Source organism: Onychostruthus taczanowskii, unplaced genomic scaffold, assembly GCF_017590055.1.
Source record: "Onychostruthus taczanowskii isolate IOZ18803 unplaced genomic scaffold, ASM1759005v1 scaffold4, whole genome shotgun sequence".
NCBI classification, from domain to species: Eukaryota; Metazoa; Chordata; class Aves; order Passeriformes; family Passeridae; genus Onychostruthus; species Onychostruthus taczanowskii.
In genome coordinates, this window is record NW_024501459.1 from 10,979,050 (window position 1) to 11,001,992 (window position 22,943).

The 22,943-nt window shown below is 40.3% G+C and overlaps 1 protein-coding gene across 4 annotated transcripts in view; it reads right to left on the minus strand.

Annotated features, from left to right (window-relative positions):
* STAU2 (staufen double-stranded RNA binding protein 2) overlaps window positions 1–18,903 on the minus strand; it is a 168,636-nt gene extending 149,733 nt beyond the window's left edge. For 2 of the 4 annotated variants that reach the window (XM_041413048.1, XM_041413046.1), the window contains exons 1-2: window positions 18,804–18,903; window positions 781–988 (exon numbers count right to left, since the gene is read on the minus strand). In XM_041413048.1, the coding sequence (XP_041268982.1) occupies window positions 781–979 (199 nt within the window). In that variant the 5' untranslated portion in view covers window positions 980–988; window positions 18,804–18,903. Of the gene's footprint in view, window positions 1–780; window positions 989–5,032; window positions 5,229–18,803 lie in introns of those variants that run through there. The other 2 variants (XM_041413047.1, XM_041413049.1) reach the window with 2 other exon arrangements.
* Window positions 18,904–22,943: the final 4,040 nt, after the last annotated feature.

Sequence of the window (22,943 nt, forward strand, 5' to 3'; positions counted from 1 at the left end):
CTGTATTTTCTGTACCACCAAAGTTTACTGTCAGAGGTATGCTGGTTCCTGGAGTTGACTACTCTTTCAGAACAGTTTTTCCACTCTTTGAAGAAGAAGTGGGTAGCATAAGAGTTATGAGACAAATACAGTAGATGAAACCCTGAGGTCCCCACTTGTTTCTGCCAGCTTCTTCCCAGAGTTTTAGACTTTTATCACAATACCGAAGTCACTCTCAGAACACTCCCATAGAACACCTCCCCCTTTAAGGATTTAGTTCTGCTTTCTTTAGACTATTTCACTTTCTGTGGGGTTTTTGCAATTTATTTGCATTTATCCCTAACACACACACACGTTGTCATTTCTTGCTTAAATTGTTAGGACAACACTTCTGCATTTTACAACCAGTTCAGCATAGAAACTACAGCGTTTTTAGGCCACAAAAGAAACACCAAATACTGCCAAGCACTGAGAAGACATTCTGTTCTAGGGAAGAGAAATAAACTTGGAGACCTTCCTGCCCCACTAAAACTTCTCTATAAAAGATACACTGAGAATTTGACAAAATAGACATGTTCTTTCCTGAACTTTTACATCACTGATCAAAACTTCACTCCAAATCTAAGCTCAATAAAGAAACTAAACTTTGTAAACAGTTTATTTAGCCAAAACATTTTTCTACATGGGTTTTCTCCTTTATTTGAATCATCTTTAAGACTTAATTATTAATTTTTTTAAATTAACAAGTCATAAAAAAAGATTAATTTGAACACCAAAGAAAATATATCTGGACCAACTTACCTGGTGAGTTGACCAAAGACGCGGGATCCACAAGGCTGGCAGTAGGACTGCTACAGCTGGCAGCTGATTCTGAAATGGATCCATTAATTGAGGATGGCAGGCTCAGTGTATTTGTAGCTGTAACTGGCAGGGGTAGCACCACAGGGGCCATGGTGGGTCCAGACAGGTTTGCTGTAGTCTGCATTTTAACTTGTGCCATTGCCTGTCACTGTAATAAATACATTATTATCAGCAGGGCACTCTGCATTTTGAATGTGCAATGACTACAGTGCTATTAGCAACACTCCTTTTTGCTCCTGGATCCGGGTCACAAAACTGTCCACAAGTCATGCCTCTGCAAACATTACTTCCAAATAGATGCACAGAGAAACAGAGCTCAGAGCCAAAGAACATCCCTGGAGAAAAACCTGCACACCTTGGCTCAAGGTTCTGCTTTTCAATGCTGGGGTCACCCTGCCTGAAATATATCAGAAAGAACTACTATTCTAGAATTAAATTCTAAATAATTATTCTGCAGATGAGATAAGAACTTGCCAATATCTTCAAGAGAGGATGACTTTGCAACCAACTGCCATAGCAAACTTACAAACTTTTGCCATTGTTTCTCCAGTGAAGTGCACCTTAAGTATCAAATAAGGCCACAAGAGAAAATCCTTTTTTTTTTTTTTTTTTTGGGCTGGGTACCAAACTAGAAAAGATGAGGGGGGCAGGAGGAATGGAATACAAACAAGCAAGTAAAACAAAAACCACCACGAATGATGCAAGTTCTTTAAAAAATCACTGCTAATTCAGTCAACAGGTGGAGTACTTCAATCCTTGCACAAATTACTGGCAGAGGTAGCAGGATTTCCTGAACTAGCCTTGAACCCAATGGCTAAAACATTTACCTGGAATATGCCAGGGACTAATTATCTCTTTTCATCTGCCCAAATTAGTTTCTTTATTGCCAATACCTGTTCTCAGGCTAGGTCTACATGCATAAACAAACCATGGTCAGGGCACTACTCCATATTACTCACTGAGACTATGCTCCTTGGCAAAATTTGGGCTACTGGCTGAGAACTCCTGCTGCTGCAAAAACTATGCAAGAGCAGTTTAGGTGCCTGCAGGCATCCCAGGTAATCCACTCAATTAAGAGAGAAACCAGTCATTGCCATTCATCCGACATATTTTACTCAGCAGCATGGACACAGACTGTATTATCTGGGGTTCATACATGTGAGCTGATCTGTGCAGAGCAGATAGAGAGACAAAACCTGTGAGAGCCAACAAGTGGCCTGGGCAACTGGGACTTCTCCCAGCAGCAGCACTGGTCCTGCTGGCTAAGGCAGAGTAGGGGTTCCTGCTCTCATCCATCACAGGCTTACCACTAAACTCTTTGCTTGTTCTGCTGAGGTAATTCTCTCTCCCTGTAACAAAAAAAAAAAAAAAAAAAAAAAAAAACCAAAAAAAAAAAAAAAAACAACCAAAAAAACAAAAAAAAAAAAAAAAAACAACCACAAACCCATTCAACACCTGAGAAACCTTCTAAAGGAGGGCTTATTGAAATGAATTACCTACATAAAAAATTTTTATCACCATCACTATTTTTGCCCCCCCTCCCCAATCCATTAAAAACATCCAAGTATCTTTACTCAGAGGAACAGTATTGTTGGATTAAGATCTCAAATCACTCATTACACCTTGGAGTACAAGTACTTTAACACAGTTGCACTAGTGTAATGAAAATAATAAATCCTATTACTGTGACTCTGTGCTTTGGAGAAGAGGTTCACACTGGAATGCCATTTTTATTACTGAGAAAAGACACATAACTGATTTACGTCTCTAGAAAGGCAAAAGTAGAAAAAAATTAAAAACTGAGATGCAATCACCTGCCCTTTTCATAAGTATCTTCAATAAGATACTAATAGTGACAGATTTAAAATATACATAAGCAGTTAGCTGAGATGTGTTCAAATATCTCATGTTCAAAAAAATATGTACTAAATTCATACTGTAAAAATCCTATCACTTCACAGCAAAGGCCATACAATACAGCAGTACTGTTAGAAAGGCCTAACTTAAAGGCTGAGAAGGTGTAAAATTATAGAAGTCTTTAGTGTACAAATGTCTGCTTCTGACTTTAATACACTAGTATAAACAGGAATTAATTGAAAAATATTCTTAATTGTAAGCCAATGATGTCAGTGATGTTATGATGACAATTAAAGTCAATGACGGCAGAATCAGTCTATATGTCTTAAACATATTTAAAATGAAAACAACATAACGTGAAATATCATCACAATAATTGAAGTTTAAGAAACTCACAGTATTTACAGCATTTTATCCCACAAACATCAGTATGAGAAAGGCATCACTCATATGGTACTGCACGAAATACTACAGAACACCTGGTCTTGAGCCCTGCCAGTTGTGAATTACCACTTCAGCTTCCAGTATTTTAAAAGTTTATTCTTCAGGAAAGCAGAACTTACTAAGAAACAAATAAAATATTATGTTCTATAGTACAGATGTTCTAAAGGGAGGAATTGTAGGAGGGATCCTTTTCTAGTAAGGACAAAACAAGAAAAATCAGTTTAATCAGTATTGAGGAACTGCAAAGATGAACAAGATAACATTTAGGGAAAAAAAGACACTAAAAGTAAAGTACATAGAAAATTCAATTCTGAAATCAGAACTTATCATAACATATTGGGTGCTGGGTTGGTTTTTTTCAACACTGCAGAACTTCTACAAGAAACTATTTTGCAAATTAATCTGTATAAGCAAAGATGCCAAGGCAGTAATATAATCATAGAGACTAACTCTTAAGCAGATGAGATATGGAGATAATAAATTTGTAATCAGTTCTAAAAATCCACTAGTAGAGAGAGACAACAGAAAGAATACAGTTGATATAGTGATGGCATGTCATTCTCGCACTACCAGGCAGCCAATCTTCAATGCATGACAAAAGATGTCAAAAACTCTATGTTCCACCTTTTCTTTACATTTTTTACATATATACACCAGTGTACTGTTTTATAAACAGTGAAGCAAAAATATTTTGAGGCCTCCCAGCCATAAGCACAAACATAATAATATACATGGCTACATAAAATGTAGGACTTGGGGGAGAGAGAGATTTCACTAAGCTAGTCAGAGATGAAATGCAGTTATATAATCAAAATATTTTTATATATTCTATGCAGATATTTTTGAAAAAGCTGACATATACAAAAGTGATGGTTCATTTAGGATACTAAGATTACAATTAGAAAAGTCTCCACACCCCATTTCAGGTGGCTACCCAATTCATATCTAGGAAATTCCTACACCCCAGAGTCTCCAAAGAGGTTTCCCTTCAAGTTCAGCAGTGGTTACAGACACTTGCAGCTCTCAAGAGAAAGCTGGACTGCACAGCTGAGCCTCCCAGCTTTGTGCCTTTACCCAGCTGCCATGCCAAGACACAACAGAAATTATATTTCCCAACATTTTAATCACACACATCTATCCAGTCAAAGTCTGCAGGTCACAGTGCTGCTGGTTTTGTAATGCTAAACTGCAGGGCTTATGGTGTCTTATGAGATGCTGCAATGGTTTCTCCTCGTAGTCTCACCCACACAGAGGCAGTAGAAATGCAACTGCAAACACATAAAGGGATGCAAATATACCAGAATTGCATTTTACTTCACTTCCCCTTTTGAGCACTTACTACATAGGCAGTTGCACAGGTTTCATTAAACAGTTGGTATTAACTTTCTTATTAAACTATCTACAAGCTGTGAATTTTCCTGACAAACTAAAACTGACCAAACCAAAACAAACACACACCAAAACAACAAAACTTTTCACACTTTAAAATGAAAATATTGCTGTAAAATAAACAGTCCATTCATTTTTTTAATATATCAGGAAACACAATGTTGTTGTGAGTTGACCATGTCTGTACAACTGATGACCACAAAAGCTGCTCTATGGCTTACCACCTCAGCTGGACAGGGGAGGGAAAATATAATTAAACACTTGTGGGTCTAGACAAGTGCATGAAAAGATCACTCACCAATTACTGTCACATGCAGAACAAACTCAACTTGGGGAGATTGACAATAAATTAATTTAATCAAATCAGAGTAGGAAAAGAAGAAATAAAAGCTAAATCTTAAGAACACTTTCCTCCCACCCATTCTTCCTTCTCAGGCTTAACTTCACTCCTGAATTCGCCATGACTCCAGAGAGATGATGAATGGGGGTCACAGTCGGTTACCTTCTCCAGAGAGATGGTGAATGGGGGCTACAGTCAGTTCATCACATGTTATCTCGGCCACTCCATCCTGCTAGGGGCAAGACTCCTCATATTCTTCTCCTGCTCCAGCATGGGATCCCTCCCACAGGTGACAGTCCTCCACAAATTTCTTCAATGTGAGTCCTTCACACAAGCTGCAGTTCGTGGTGAACTGTTCCAGCACGGATCCCTTCCACAGGATGGCAACCTTCAGGAACAGAACTCCAGTAAGGGCCTCCCACAGGGTCACAAGTCATGCCAGTAAATCTGCTCCAGCATGATCTCCTCTCTCTCTCCATGGGGACACAATCCTGTGGGTCTTCCCGACGGGCTGCAGGTGGATCTCTGCTCCACCATTCATGGACTGCAGGGGCATAGGGCCACCGTGTTTCACCATGGGCAGCACCACGGGCTGCAGAGGAGAGGAGTCTCGGCTCTGGCGCCTGGAGCACCTCCTCCCCATTCCTTCTGCACTGAACTTGGTGTCTGCAGAGTTGCTTTTCTCACATATTCTTACTCCTCTCCTCTCCTCTCCTCTCCTCTCCTCTCCTCTCTTTCTGTTGTGCAGCAACTTTTCCTGCTTCTAAATCTGTTATGCCCAAGACACTACAACACTGACGGGCTCAGCCTTGGCTGGCAGCAAATTCATCTCAGAGCCAGCTGGCACTGGCTCCATCGGACACAACTGAATCTTCTGGCAACTTCTCATGAAGCCACCCCTGTAGCCCCCATCACCAAAACCTGGCCATGCAAACCTGCTGCAAGTATTTAGTTATATTTACAGATACAGAATACTTTTAAAAATTGTGACTATACTTGTATCATGCTAAAAGCACCATGCAGCATAAATAATTAGTTAACACTTCTTCTGATTATTATTACTTTTTGTATTTCTCTGGAATCACTTTATAACCTTAGATCTTGTGACATAAAATACGAACTGAAATGATTCAGGTGAAATGATTCGTGGACTGTGTCACAGTAATTGAATAAAAAAAGACAGATAAAGTAGATAAAATACCACAAAAGGCAGAAAGCATGGCTAATGGGTTTTCAAACCAAACAGACTTGTACAATGTGGGAAAATTGAAAAAGCAGTATTAGAAAGAGAAGTTGTATGTACAATCAACAGATAGAGAAACTAATGGCCTGAACAGTCAAAACAGAAGGCCGGACTTCATCTGTGCAGAAAGTGAAAACGTACACAAGCAGTAGAGTCACCACACTTCCACAATGCTCTGCAAAACAACCCAGAGTACCAAATCTAACCTGTGCACAAGTACATAATGGTGGCACATAGTACATACTTGTGAAGGACTTTACAAATGGAACAACTGAGGGCCAGCCACTGCTGAGCAAGAAAAATTACTTGACATATCTTGTATTTTATATAACCAAGAGTTCTGCTTATACTTTCTGATCACTGTCCATTTTTCACAACAGTATTACATTAATGATCCCAGATCCTTTTCTACAGAACTGCTACCCAAAAAACTCTAGGCTGTGCTCTCTTTGTGAAGCTGTTTCCTAGCTAATGAGACTTTGTTCTTGTCTTCCTTGAATTTTGTTACTAAAAAACCCAACAAAAAAAAAAAAAAAAAAAAAAAAAACCAAAACCAAAAAAAAAATCTTTTTTTTTCAAGATCACATCAAATTTTAATTCTAATTCCAAAATGTATGCAAGTCTTCTCTAAGCCTGCTTTACAGCATCTCCAATTTAATAAGTGTACTGTTTCATCCACATCATTAATGAAAACATTAAAAGGTACAGGAACAGCAATCCAATAGACTGAAGGTAGTGTCTAAGCAGGCAGCAAGAAGCTCAAGGGCTTTTTTTCAGACCAACCCCATTTTGGTTAGAAGCTTGTTAATGTGATTCTTCTGTGAAAGTCCCAAGTCACAGAACTCTAATAGTTAACAGCTTCCTAACTAAGAAGGGTTTGGTTTTAGTCTTAGCTTTAAAATTCCATTAAATGCTCTGTTCTTCTATTCTTCTTATATTAATTCATCTGTTCAGTTACACAAAAGCATACAAAAGTGTCTAAAGGTAAAACATATTTCTGGTGTGCCATTTTTCACATTTATGGCAAATATTTATACATTTGTGGACATTATTATAAAAAGTACTAAAGAAGTTCTAAGCCTTATGCAATTTCTTTTTACTGTGTTATATCTAGTAGCTTATTTTGCTGTTGACAAAAACCACACAGCTCTGGGTTACCTTCAGAGCAGCCTAATTAGAACTTTTGTCTTCTAATATCAAGTAACTAGATGGCCACACATTAGCAGTTCAGCAAGAGTATCACTTAAAGCAACAATCAGCAGATGATTATCCAGACTTATTTGTAAAATTTATCTTATTTATACATTTTAAATAATAAAAAAAATAAAACACTAGGCATGAAATTGCACAGGGCTTCTCTGTTTTTCAAAATATATATGTATTTTTCTGTATTACTGCTGGCCCCCATTTGTTCTTCCCATTTGCTCCTCCATCAATTTCATAGCTTTTTGCCTTATGAGGAGTGGTTTGCCAACAGCCAAACCGATCTAATGATTTGCTGCCAGAGCAAGGGACAATCCCATGTCTTCTCTTCCCTGCAGCAAAAAGCCAACACTTTCTGTCCATCTCACTGAAACAGTTTACGTGGCAGGTAAGGAGAAAGATCAGAGGAGCATCTGATCTGTACAAAGAGAGCCACAAACTCCTGACCTGGAGTGGGTGCAAGGAATTAGCCCTTTCAACTCCTGCTAATCAGCTTAGCTTCGCTGTCAAGCCACACACTGAAGTTCATCTCCTTCACACTGTTCCTCACAAAGCCCGTGATCTCATCCCTGATGATTACAACTCCAGAAACCTGTGGCCTGGTTTCTTTGACTGTGCTTTGCACTAGAGAACCTTAGTTTCAATGAATGTGTGAGCATAGCTACCAGCTAATTAACAGCTAAGTAATACATGACAGCAAGTAAAGTGAGGACCTAAAAGCATTTTACTTTGCAGAAGTATAAGATGGGTGGGAGAGAAATCAACAACCCTTTTATTTTCATTGTTTTGGTAAGATATTTTACAAGCAACGGAAGTGACACAGACTATGAGGGAATAATACCCAAAATTCAAGGAGCTGCAAGGCTTACAAAAAAGTTCCCCTTATTGCTCAGTGTTAAACCCAGTCCCTGAAGACAAAATACCACAGTTTCTTACAATTTGTTTCCTCTGCTCTTGGACTGGAGCAGAAAAGAGCTGTAGATAAAGCCCCAGGAAGGCAAGGAAAGGCCAAGCAGCTGCAGCGAACAGCATGTCACAGCATCGAATCCTACCACACTTTCAGATATTAACACCCACGGAGGACTGTCCTTTGCCAACTCTCATGTACAACCAATAAGAACCTTCCTGAGGAAATGAAGGAAAGTATTTTTGAAATAAAAAAAATCAAGTAGGAAACATGAACTGACTGTAATGCCCATTCCCTGTCTCCCTGTGCTGCTGGGGGAGAATGTAGAGCTGGGAAAGAGGGAGGGGTAGGAAGAAGGTATTTTTAAGGTTTTATTTCACTTCTCATTATCCTGCTCTGATCTTGTTAGTAATAAATTCAATTAATATCTCTAATTTTAGTCTGTTTTGTCCATTATGGTATTTGGTGAGTGATCTCTCCTGGTCCTTATCTCAACTCATAAACCTTTAATTATATTTCCTCTCCCCCGTCCAGCTGTGGAGGAGAGTGAGAGAGTGGCTTTGATGGGTGCCTGATATCCAGCCAGGGTGAACCCACTAGAGTCTTTTAAAGACCCAATACACAATGCCAGCTGAGGTGTTCTGAGACACCACATTTGGATACCTGCCTGCTCCATCAGCTGCTGCTTCAGGAAGCAGACATTCCATCTGAAGATTCATGCCACATCTCACATGCCATGTGGCAGGCAGTTCAGAGAAACCCTGACATGAAGAGGCAATGAAATGGCAATAATGTGTGTGTTTAAAGAAATCTATTACACCAGTCATCAGTACAGCCAGGAGACCCAGGGAGTTATTCAAGGTGATCAACAACTAGGCTTCTAATTTAGGATTAGCTAACCACACAGCTGAGTGGCAGCTGAGAAGCAGACAGGGTAACTTAGTGTCTCAAACTACACAAGATGCCAAAATACAGGCAACTGAATCCTACCCAAAGTCTACTGCCAAACTTGTCTTCAACATGTAAGTGATCACTGATGTTACCAAAACTAACAGACACAATTACAGAAGCAAATAAGCTCCCTTGCAGAAACATGTCTTTTTGTAAGGAATGATGGAAAATGCAGGGGTTAGGGCACTGACTGTGACTGTGCACATTTGCATGAGCAAGAGTATAAAAACTTGTAACAAGAAACTTAACAGAAAGTGGAGCATACTGACAGGCAGGAATGCAACTCTTCCCTTGCTTCCCTGGCAACAGTGAGGCTGACATGAAAGAGCTGAGAAAAGAGCAACTCAGGCCACAGTGCATCTTACTGTGTACAGCAAAACTAATGACCCCAGACTGTACATGTGGCTAATTTTCTTTTCTAACAGAGAAATCAGTCAGGTCCTACGTATACTAGTCTTGCCACTCAAAGACTCAAGGAGAGACTTCATAGACAGACATCCTAACAGAGATCCCAAGTAGAGAGACTTTACTAATACTAATCTGAAAAACTGATGGGGGAAAAGGATTGCTATTTTGTATTAAAATGGTAAGGGACATCAACAACATTATCAACTTGAAGATTTTAATGCCAGAAGAAAACTAAAAGAAAAAGAAAGCCAATCTGTTGCATCAGAAACTGTTTGGCATCTCAAAACATTTCAACCTGTTTATAACCCAAAGCCCAAGGGGGAAAATCAGTCTGGTTTATATAAATGTTTGCTGCATTAAGACAATCTCATCAGAAAGTCTATCTCAATTTATTGTTCCTGTCCAGAAAACAGAGAAGATGGTATAAAAGCCATGGAAATTTCCAACAGCCAGTACAAGCTAACCCAGTTCTCACAGTGCCACAAATTTTAAGCTCAGAAAAGACTTTGAACCATCCAGACAATATTGGTTCAGACAGAGCCATCAGTTTGACCCAGCCAAGATACCCTGAATTACTACAGGGAAGAAAATGTGAAACTCCTTCATGAAACAGCAAGGTGATGATCAGAGCATTCTTTGCGGGAGGCCTTCTTCATCCAAAACTCATAATGCTTTGAGGTAGATGCCAATACCTTGCTTATAGGTGGCTATAACGCCTTACAGATCAGAGGCAGGACACATACCCTACCCAGCACTAGAGGTAATATCCTTTTTGCATTTGCTTACTGCACCTGAAAGCAAGCACTAACCCAAGGCACAAGAGCTGGCTGTCCAGTATTGTAACTCTTCAGCTCCCTCCCTTACCATGACTATAAACTGCTTATGACTTCTTGAAAACTGGAAACTTGTATCTCCCCCAGACACTCTGTGATACATAGTCATATCTGGAACAGTTTTTAAAAGATTAAGTGGTCATCATATCATCTTACTCCAGATACAGGTAACTCACATTCACCTTATGTTAAACAAAAATGAGTTAGTCAGCTTTCCTGAAGAAAAATAGCTGAATAGAAGGGAAGCCGAAGCCACTAGTTTAACAATCAATCATCAGCCTAGAAGTGGAGAAAGGGATTAAGTAAATAAAAAAAACATGACTCAAACTTGACACTCTGAGGCTACAGACTTGTTTGCATCAAAGCTGTAATTGGTTCCTTATTTGTGATACTGGAGTCTAATCTGAGGTGCTTCCAAGAATCTAGTTTCTGATTTAATTAGTATTTTGAAATTTCTCTCCTATATATTTCTAAAAGCTGCACTTTTTTTCTACTTGTGCTAACAAGTAGTAGTTACATTCCTAAAATCTCCAGTAAGCTTTGACTGATTTTAAATTACAACATACTCTTACTTTAAGAATACATCCCTCCAACTGTTACTTTGCTCTGAAGCAGGCAAAAATTACTTATTGACTTCAATCTCTAAGTAGAAATTGCATTTTATTAATGGAATTCAGAAAATCATCTCAGTTTTCCTTCACAGCCTGTGACAAACTACTTCCCATATAATTTGAAGTAGTACATTTGGTGAAGTAGCAGAAACATGCCTTTTTCTTTGAAATGAAGTTACAGCTCCTGCCACCAGCCCTTGTCATACTGTAGTCAGCTGGCTATAATTAACAGCTACAAGATCCTCAGAGAAGGTGGTTTCAGTGGACTAAGCAACAGGTGTTGCACTCTATTGTTGGAAGCAGATAAAATTCTGCTTTGTGTGCCTTTTTTTGCTCTCCATGAGTGTATTTAAACGAAACCACTGTATTTGACAGCTAAAGTGATGAATGCCCACGTTGAAGTCTCATACAGCTTCCAAGAAGTTGGAGCTCCCAGAAACAGCTGGGGTCAAATTGCCACCTTCTGTTCCTGAAACATTCCTGGAGTTCCCTCTACTCTCAACTCTTCCATAGACAGTTTTTTTAATTGCTTGATCATAAGATAATGTGGACATACAATTCATACAGAGACTAGCTCCCTGCTCACTGAGGGACAGGACTGGGACTCTGCTCACAGGCACAGAGTACCTGTGAGATCAGGGGTCCCGCACTGATTTGACAGAGCTTCCTTCCTATTTCAAGTGCAGCTCTCCTCAGTCAACGAATTAAGGTAAAATAATTCCTGAATATTGGATTGGGCCTACCAAATCTCTGACTGAAGACAAGCACAAAATCTAAGTTTTCAACTGAAAAAAATTAAGTTTAAAAATGCTGTGTTTGGGGGCAAGGTCACAATCAATGCTAAACATTAGCTGAACACAAATTCAGCTGCAGCACAGAGGCTACACACAACTGGCAGGGTAGCAAAATGTTATTTCTGGAGTTGAATCGGCAAAGATGATACTAAAGTAACAAAAAACAACAGAAAGGAAGAATGCTGGTAAAAAGACATTTGTTTCAAATTGAGCACACTGTGAGGGCACAGAACCAGCATAACAAAACCAGGCTTTTTCCTCCGACTTATGCACTAGTGTTTAGGAACATTAAGTAGGATACACCATAAAATAGCAAATAAGAGACCTTCATCTGTACAGCTGATGATTCAGAATAACTCGTTTCCTCAGACCAAAGGAAGTTATAAACTTAACCACTACAAGGAAAAAATGTAAACAAACCAAATTAAAATTTGGAATTGTCTCAAGTATTTTTATGCAGATAAAGTCAGAAATAAAACAAAGGATAACACCGACTTGAAGTGCAAGCTGATGCACTGGTAACATGAAATGATTCAAAATACTAGGAAAGAGTACCTGGAATTAAGCAAAAGCAAAAAGATTGTATTTATTTGGAATGGGAATGCTGTAACATCATAGACTCATGACCACCTAGAGGATGTATGGACGGATGGATCACGCTCTGAGCTGCCCTTCAAAGGAATGTCTTTCTTTCCATTTATTGTACTTTCAGGACTCCAGGGCCATTAGACTCAGCAGGGTAAAGTTAGTTTTTTTGACTCTGGAACCACCCTAAACTAGCATAAAAGAACAAACTTGCTTTTGAACTTGCAGGGAGCCAACACTTCTGTTCAGTACTAAGACTCCTACTCCTTCCCTTCCAAATCAAAATCAAATTAAAAAAGAGTACTTCAAAAGGGAAACAGGACCCCATTTTCTAGGATCTCCAAAAGAACATGTGCTATTAGGCTACAAACATATGCCTAATACAGTCTAAACCTCTGCAAAAATGGATATTCCTTGTTAACAAAGGGCTGTGCTCCTAGCCCAAGGGTCAACCAAAGTCTGTCTAGGTTGCAATGACACACAGCAGAAGCTGAGGTAGAAGCTCTGACCCCAGAGGTGTGGAGCAAATCTACAATCCAGCACAACAGCAAAGACACCACATTAAAAACAGAGCAGGCCCTGGAAACAGAACTGCCTCAGCTAACCCTGTTCACTTGCAGTGCTCTGTCCTGTCCTGTCTTGGCATATATCAGGTATATTTGTCTGACGGTACCTATGTCTCCCATGCTCCTGTCAGCTATGAGATACCTGAGCAGAGGTAAACAGTACCAATATTCACAATGACAGCAAACAAAATCACTTATTTTTGTTGTTAATGCCAAAATTCCTAGTGAGCATAGGATTGGCTTAAAAACCTTGAAAATATTCCAGTTACTACTGTGTCCAAGAAAAGAAACAATTTCAAATCCAGGACGGGCAAGTTGATGTTTACATTTCTTTCAAAATACTTCAAACACATTTAATAACTTAAGTTTCACCAGCTACAGTAGCTTACTCTCATGCCTACTGTAACCTATGAGTATTACAAAGTATCAAGAGGCTCAGACTGCAGTGAGATTTGAGGAGAAGCAGGGAAGGAGATAAAACTTTTCCAGGTACCTTAAGGGCACCCTGGGAAGAGAAAAGGCCTCCAAAGCTACCTCCTCTGGTGAACTGCCACTGACAGTAATTTGTGAAATGGCCAGCTTCAGAAGAAGCTTGTAATGTAACAGCTGAAGAATTTAATTAAATATTAAATTCTTCTCATGGGACTTAGCAATACTTATGGTTGCCTGGAAGTCCAGATCCAGAACACCCTCATGAATGGCAACTCCGCCAAATCCATGGAAAATTGATCCAGTCCTGGCATCTTCAGCCAATTTTCACTTGCTTAAGGCTCTAAGCAGTAAATCTGGCCAGATGAATAGAGCTGAAGAACGATGTGGGCCACTCTCCCTTCTGAAGAGGTCAAACCCCATACCTAACCCAGTGGATTCAGCTAAGAGAGAATGTTGAGAAAGATGCCTCTGAAAAAACAGGGAGCTTTAATTGACTCCTGATCTAGGACAAGCTTCTCATTCCTTTTCACAAAGATGAGACAGCCATAGCTGCCATCCATATGAACACATATTTAATACAAGACTAGTAAGTGCCTTGCAATGAATTCTCAGAGGGTCAGAAAGGTTTTCAAGAAAATCCCTCTGGAATCATTCATTACAATTCCCAGGGCCTAAACAAGTACAAAAGGAATGTCTCTTGGGTATATACTCTTGAGCAAAATGCCCCCTTGAACGGACATTGCCTTCACAGATGAAACACTATTCAAAGCAGGCTGGTTTAAATACTATTATACCCAAGCCTCCAACAAAAACCAGAGAAAATATTTTCCACAGTGTGGAAAGAAAAAAACAACATTGTATCCAGGACTGAAGAAGGACCAGCAGAAGGGGGAAAAGTAAAACAAACATATGAACTAACACTTAACATGAAATTTTAGGTTGCTTCTTGTTCTTACTCTGTCTAACAAAGCCAAAGCTGCTACAGAGTGTTAATTATTATTTTGTTTGCATCAGAACAACTGGGTATGCTTCTAAGTGACCCAACATTGTCCTCTACCAGGCCTACATTCCCACCTTGGGAACAACATTATCTTGATTTCATCCTTCAAAATGTATCAGTTGCATGGATGTGTTATCTGTGTGACATGGAAAAAGTTCTCTATCACTTGCAGACAGTTACTTATCCAGACAATTCCAGTTACTGATATCAATCTGCACATTTAGTATACTGATATTTCCTTATATTTGATTAACACTGCTTTTTTAAACTGGGGTCATTGTAAGAGAAACTGGGAACCACAAATACCTAACAGGTGCAAAAAATAAGCAGTAGAAATAAAAATTAGGTTACTCATCTCTTTTCTTGGTCCAACAGGTGACCATTTTCTTTGCAAGAAACTTTTCAAGAAAATCTGGTCTCCTACACTCAAAAACATTTCCTTTAGCCTGGAGGCAAAACAGCCTCCTCAAAGCTGGCTCACAGTGAAACTGGAAGTGGAACCACAGCGATCCTTTGGAAGTTTTCAGAAGATGAGACTGTAAACATACCCTTCAACTGAGCACGTGATACTATGGTAAAAATCTTAGTAAGCTAACTTCTTCCAGAATCTAAGGATAGGAGGTTAACCCACACTTGATATAATAATTGGCTGCTGGTCATAACCAGGTTTGGGACACCAATGGGGATCTGAGCTCAAAGCCTGTTTTCTAAGCAGTCTAAAAAATGCCCCCTCCTATCATTTTAATGGTGACTAAATCAGAAATTATGGGAATACAGAAGCATAGTGGAGTCACAATATTAGTAATTAAATATGAAAAAGTGCTATTTACTAGGAAAAATTTAAATTTCATAATTTGATTTTATTTGGTTAAATAGAAATAAATTTGTAACATTCTAGTGATGTACTGTATAGATGTATAGTTGACTAAAGCAAATGCAAAGATGGAATATGGCACAGTATGACATATTTCATTAATGGGAAACACTCCAACAACTACCAGTTTAAGAAAAAATACCCACAAAACAAAACCAAAACCACAAAACACTTGCCCTTGAGATGAAGTATGAACAATCTTCAGCAGTTACAGACATAGATGCGACTTTAATGTTACACTACCACAGATAGCTTTTCAAAATTCATTTTAACATTAGGAGTTGTGACAAGCAACTTTTATTCTAAATATTTTTCCAGAGCAATGCCTGAGAAGACATCTCTCAGATTCTTGCAGAACTCTTGATCCTTTAATGCAAACACACTTTGGATAATAGCAATTGTGACTCAGTGCTGACAATGAGCAGACAACGAGCAGCCCCCCTAAATGCAGAGCCCTTGACTTTTTATATACATACATATATATATATATATATATATATAAAAATTATATATGTGTGTTAACTACACTACAGTTAGATTATATTTCCTCTCTTCAGAGTTTGTCATGCACTCCCACAAATTCCATTCCCCCTCATTTACTATCCTTTCCTTCCTGAGCAAAACTGCCAGCCCAATTCCCTGACCTGCCCCCACAGGACCCCTGCCTTTTGCTCTCTATGCCCCTCAACCAAATGGAACCCCCTGTCTTTCTTTCTCTTCTTTTCAGAGGAGAGAGAATTCAAGAACTATTGTGAAAAATACAGGCTATTTGTGACACAACGATTATAAATACAAAACCATAAGTTCTGGTAAAAGACAGGTCTCTTTTCCTATAGATTTTGCTGTTGGTGATAGGAAATAAATGTAAGCAGTGGAAGGAAAAGTGAAGCTCTGGTGGCTCATTAACAGAAGTTATGTTGTTTCAGTTATCCTGAAAAAATACAGAGTTAGGTCCTTCCCCGGCACATCAGTGATACCTGCATGAGGAAATAGATACTTTGCACACCAATCAGAAAAAAATCTGTGCCCGTATCTGTCAAATATATGCCAAAAAAATGGCACTAAAACCCACACACTTCCTTTATAAGAGCAGCTCTCCAATGGAATAATACCATAAGAAGATGTATTTTGAGGTGAAGGACTGGACATAATTGATGGGAGTTTTTAGTGTTTTCAAAGACTAACAAATCAATAGCCACATATTTTGGGCAGGTCAAAACAAACTGTCTAGATAGAGCATGACAGGTGCACCTTTCCTAATGGCTAGAGACCCAGTCTTGGAATAGGAGGATCTGCTTCACTATGGCTTGTTGCCTAACCTTCCCAAGGTCATTTGTCATGACACTTTACAAATAAAACACATAGTATTTGGTTCACTTCCTACATTCACACCAGTGTAAACCAGAGTTAGAGTGAAGTTTACAAAGCTGTGGAGGAAAATCAAACCTCTGCCCCCAAAGAAGAGGATGATGGTGTTAAATGTTTATTTAAACTTGGTCCAGTCATTAAAACACCTCTGATCAGGCTCTTCTGCAAGTAAAATTTAAAAGTTTCTTTACAATCTACTATCTTAAATCAGAATTTAAGATGAGTCAAATTTATTATTATTTTGATGTCATTCTTGGGGAACAAGGTAGGTTGAGCTGGCAAAAAGATACATAAAGACTTTGGCCTCCAGGTTGAGCAGAACCCAAGCTGAGTAACATGGCTGAAAAGTTGTCTGCAAAGAAAAGAAAATCTGAACTGTCCTTTCCTCTCAAAAACTACAAACAAGCAGGCAGCCTCAGTCCTGTTCCTTGCTAGCAGCAATAGGAATCTTCACAAAGACTGGCAGAAGCAGAAATCTCTCTCTGAGTTTTTTTTAGGTCAAAGCTAAGGTTCAGCAGCTAGAAATCAGTACTGGAAATCTTATACTGCTGCTGACTTTCTAGAAAAAAAAAATAGTTATTTCATTCAGAAATCTGACAGCCTGGCACTGTTTATATAAGTAGCAATGTCACAACAAAGCCTATACAGAACCTCCTTGTAGTTAGCAAATGGATTAAATGCATTAGTATTACTTCACTGGTGTAGACTGGTAACCTGGAATTACCACACAACCTAGAATGACCTTACTCCTGTGCAGCTCGATGCCACTGGTAAGCACAAGCGAGATACACCAATGTATGCTCCCTGACAGTAGCACAGCTCAACCATCCCGTGCTATGGCAGAGCAAGCAGCCTTCCTTGTGCCTTGCAATGCTGCAGTTACTCATACACATCCCTCAGTACTGCTCAAGGCAGTATTGCATGCAAGGAGAGGGGCTACAACAGCAGCACTCTATTTACTCTTTTGTACAGCATAAACTTTTTTTTAGCACCATGGTAGTTACACAGGGAGCATTCCAAACATGGCTTGAGAAGCTTACGTCTTGGTATTCACAGAAACAGCTTGCTGGCCGTAAGGCAACACCAGCCAGATACACTGCAGGGTAATTTTTTGCTTGGGTATCACTGACTTGTCAGGTGGGACCCTGAGCACTACAAGCTTTGCTGCAGGATTCACCCTCACAGATAAGCCCATGCAGCCCACACTTCTCCATGAGAGCATGGCTGTGACTTCCAGGCCTGGCTGTAATCAAGATGTACTTTTTCCTACCAGACACCTGAACACCGGGAAAATCCCACCCAACCCAAGAGAAGCCTGGACTAGGCAACTTTACAGCAGTGTGTCTCTGGGTCCCACCTCAACGACGGCCCCCAAACCCTCGTGCTGGGCGAGGGCCGGTAAACGGCTCTGCCCATCGCTGGAAGAGATGCCGACATCCATTTTGGGAGTGGGAGAGCCCAGCACTGATGGCAAAGTTTAGGGCCCTGTCCGAAGTTTGAGGGCAGCGCAAGATGTGCACGGAGAGGGCTGACTATCACACACGTACAAACACACGGCGGCTGAGCTGTGAGGTCCGCGCCGCTGACCGGCCGAGCAGTGCCGGGCGCCCCTCGCCCCGCCGGCGGCGGAGCGGCCACTGTGCGCCCCCGAGGCCGCGCACGGCGACAGGCCCGGGCGGGACATGGGACGAGGAGCAAGTTCGGGTCGCACAGAACTCCTTCCCGGGGTTTGGGGCAGGGCAGGCCCGGCGTGGTCCCCGCCGAGCTCGGCCCCGCCGCACAGCCCGGCCTTGGCCCGGCCTTGGCACAGCGACCGCCGCCGGCAGCCGGATCCGTGTGCGGGGAGCTGCGGGGAGCAGCGGAGGGGATCCAGAGGGGGCTTCCCCGGCCCCCGGGGATGGCAGCGCTGCCCACCTGTGCCCCCGCCCGCCTCCTGCGCCCCTCGTCGGGCGGGCGCCTGGCGGCGGACGGGGCCCCGGGGTGGATGGCGGGGTCGGCGCCGCCGCCCCCCGCCGGAGCGGCGCACGGCCCCGGGGAGGCGGGGGGCGCCGGGAGAGCCCTCGCCGGGGAGCTGCCGCGGCGGCGGGAGGAGCGGGAAGCCGGGACGGAGATTAGGACATCGCGGCTGAAGCCGCCCCCTTCCCTCCCTCCCGGTTACCTGCTTCCCGGGGACACTTTGGAGACGCCTCCAACATCGGCAAACACTAAAGAGAACTGACCCCGCCGCCGCGGCGGCCGCCGCCGGCCCCAACCACTGCAAGCCGGGCCGGGCCGCACGGCGAGGCCTCGGCACCGCGGAGGAGGAAGCCCCGACCCGGGAAGCGCGGAAAGCAGCTTCGCGGGGGTTGTACCGGTCTGTGAGTAGGGTTGAGGTCGGCCTGGCGAGTGTGCTCTGCCCACTCTCAGCTGCTCCCGAGAGCCGCTGTCTGCACCGCTCCTAGAGCGCCTGGAGAGAGCAGGCTGCGGGCAGCGAGACTTCAGGCAAGGAAAAAGGCTGGCAGAAATACAGAGAGAAGGGGGCAGCCACCGCAGCACAGCAGAGAAGAGGCTTGACTTTATTTCCCACATCTGCTGTTACTCATCTCCCTCTAGTTTGGACCACTAACTCTCCAACGTATTTCCCCTCTCACCTTTCCCCTCCGAGAGAGCTGTTTTCAGAGAAAGGCAAAACTCACAAAGAAGATTGACGTTAATATTTTCTTCTGTCTAGAATTAGAGCAGATAACTGATGCAGTTGCTGGGAGCTGCCTGGAGGGAGGCCGCAGGAACGAGGGCCAGGGAGTGCAGCTGTGGAGGTTCAGCCATGGAGGTTCCACGGTGCATCACTGCAACCTCCTCCTGCCCCAGGTGGGCACAAACCCTCCCCTTCTCACACAGTGCCAGGGTTCAGCCACATAAAACCCTGGGCTAAGTTGCTGTTTCTGTGCCTTTCCAAACAAAACCAACTGTCTTTGGTTTTGCCACCATAAAAATATTTATCTTGTTGCCATGTTTCAGGTTTGCATATCCCTTACAGAAGGCAGAACTAGACAGAAAAATGAAAAAAAAAAGGCAGAAACAACAACAACAACAACAACAAAAAAGCTTATGCAAATTGAGATTGAAGTCTAAAGTGTTTCTTCCTTTAAATTAAAAATTAACAGATGAATAAAAGGGGGAGAAATCAAAAGAAATCAATTTCTGACCATCTATAGCATTAAAAAGATAACATTCCAATCTTTATCACAAAGTAGTCAGATGTTTATTGTTCATTAGTAAAAGATCTGAGTTTAATCCACAATCTAACTTATTTTGTAAAAATCTGTTTTCTTGATTGGCTCAAGTAAAACAAACCAAGAATTTTTAAATCTGCAAAAGCCAGGTAGAAGCATCAGAACCTGAAGCCATCATATTCCTACTTGATTTGCAAGACTGCAGTAACAAAATTCATCAGGCTCAGAAACAAAACTAGATTTTTGAGGGGGCAAAGATCTATACCTTTTTGCTACACAAGTAAGTTTTAATGAATCTTTTTATATGAGAGTTATAACATTAGTCATAGCAAATATAATTTTAAAAAAAGATAAGTCAGGATCAGAATGACTCTAGAGCTCATATTACCTGCAGTATCTGCTATTATATGAGAATAATTTTTTTTAATTATTACTTGATACCAAGAGGTGGATCAGTTCTGAGCAAAAAAAAGATGTAGCCTGACACAATTCCCAAGCATAGTGGAGGAAAAGCACACAGCCCAGGTGAATTTTGGTAGTAAGCTTGCATATTGTAGATAATTTAGACACCAAATACACATCATGACACCTAGTGGTAGAGCTGCATTGTGAGTAAGTGATAGCAAGATTTTATTCCTACTAAAAGAACACTAATATGACATTTACAACTTGTTGAAACACATGTTGGGAACCCAGCATTTGCTATGAGAGTTTTATACATACCCTGTATTCAGCAGTGGTAGGTTGTTAATCCTCCCCTTCTCATTCATCCATTGTTTTCTTTTCTGATTTCTTACCCCTTAATTTAAGAACTGAGGACAGAAATACACTGTATAATACAATGTCTTTTGTAGTCTTCTGATATAATGTAGTAATCAATAATAATGCAAGTACTTTTCACTAGGCTACTACAAATTTTTGCATGAGTAAAGTTCATTCAGATGCTGAATTGTGATGGCGCTGTCCACAGAAGTTTGTGGGGGGTTTTTCATTTGTTTGTTTGTAGCTATGATATTTTATTAAAAATCTTTTCTTAGGATTTTTCTTTTCTTGAGGAGCTGAGAGTTTCAGGAAAGAAATGTAAACAATAACTACCTGCTGCTGTGGAATGCAACAGGTGCATCTTCCATTGGTCTATGTGGATTGTTTTCCATTGACGACCAATCACAGCCACCTGTGTCAAGGCTGTGAGCAGTCACAAGATTTTGTTATGTATTCTATTCTATTTTTGTTCTTTGTAGCCTTCTGATATTTCTTTTCTTTTTGTTTTTTTTTTTATATAGTTTTAATATAGTACTTTAATATAATATATAACATAATATATCAACCTTCTGAGAAAAATGAAGTCAAACCTTGTGTCTCCAAACACAAAGAATTCACCACAACATTTGTTCTTGTTTTTTTCCTTCATAACTTTATGTCATTTTTACTTTACTTACTATGAGTAGCTTGAACAACCCTACAGTATAGAACATACTAAGCATCGGCACACCCAGAGTAAACGCATCTAATGAACATCAGCATCAGATTATGAGGGGGGTTTTGTGAACTTTCTGCAGTAGACAGGTTCTGCTTGTTGGTGTAATTCCAACATGCCTCTAAAATCTCCAATATCTGCTATTATTTCAATAACTAACATTTTTATAAAATTGCTATTACTAAACAGCTAGAACTTTAGTTTAAAAACATAGCTTGAGATACATGTATCAACTCAGAAGTCTTGTATCTTGATATATATCTTGTGGTGCAAATGGAATGTAGCTGGAAGAAAACTGAATACAGAAGAGCAGATTTTATCCCAAAACTTACCATGTATATATACATATTTTATAAAACAAAGGTTAATATATTTATAATTATTTTAAGTCCATTCGTGTATTTTGCTTTTTAAATGTTTCCTATATGATTGGAGCTTTACATATATGAACAACTAAACTGCATTACTAGTTACTTCTTTAAGATTTACTGCACCCGTATGTTTGAGGGTCTTTTTCCTGCTGAGATACAGGATAAAGGCTAGTCAGTATCTCCAGGAAAAGCAGCTTAATACAACCTAAAAACTTCGCAGATTTTGAAAACAAGATGCATAGTTTGTATGTACTCTTTCACCCTACTCCATTATTAAAAAACAAGAGTGTCATAACTTGCCTAACAATCTAGTTTCAGTATGCAAATTGTTAATAGGAGTGATTAATTAAGTACACAGTTTGAAAATAACAAAAAGCCACATTAATGCCTAAATGCCTGCATAAATACCTAAGTGGGGTAAAGACAGTTATTCTATTTGGTCTGTACACATGAATGCAGGACACTTCAAGATACTTGGCCTTGTTATTTTGCACCTCAGATTCAGAAAAAAATAAATCAGCACTTTCACAATAACTTGCAAAAAATCATAGTATTCTAATTTTTACTAATATATTTTATTATTAGAATTGTAGTTTTAACAGAAACCATCAAGAAATGAGTTTCCACCCCTCAATACACTTTGGTGTAATAAACCAAACCAAAAATAAATCCCCAAAGAAAATACCCAATTATGTATTTAAGAAGTAGGAGACTTGCAGAACTGATTGAAAAGGAGTTCTGAAGGTCTGCTCCACCACCCTCCCTGCCTCCTCGAAGGAGGACCAACTTTAAGGCTGGATCTGACCTTCGAGTTAGCAGGTTGCTTAGTTTCCCTTAGAAAACTTACAAGAGTAGATATTTTACAGCCTCTTCCAGAATTCTGTTTCACAGTATTAGAAAGTTTCTTTGCAGCTGTACTACTTATTTATTTAAGAACTTGGATGATATTTGATACTAAAGTTGAAACCATAATGAAGCTAATAGAGTGCTCATAAAATACCAATAAGAAGTGAATAATGCATTATTTACATTAGGCAGTCATTCAACTGAATAAAAGCCTCTAATAGCTTAGTACCAGAAGAATGAGTCACTTAATTTTTTTAATTTTTTTTTTTCAATCATTAAAAGAAAACTGCAGGAGTTTGGGATTTGATTAAAACCCAGTATTATTAATGAACCTACATCTAGTCAGACCACTGCTCTCCCCAGGTGCAGAACTGTGACTATAAAAGTAGATC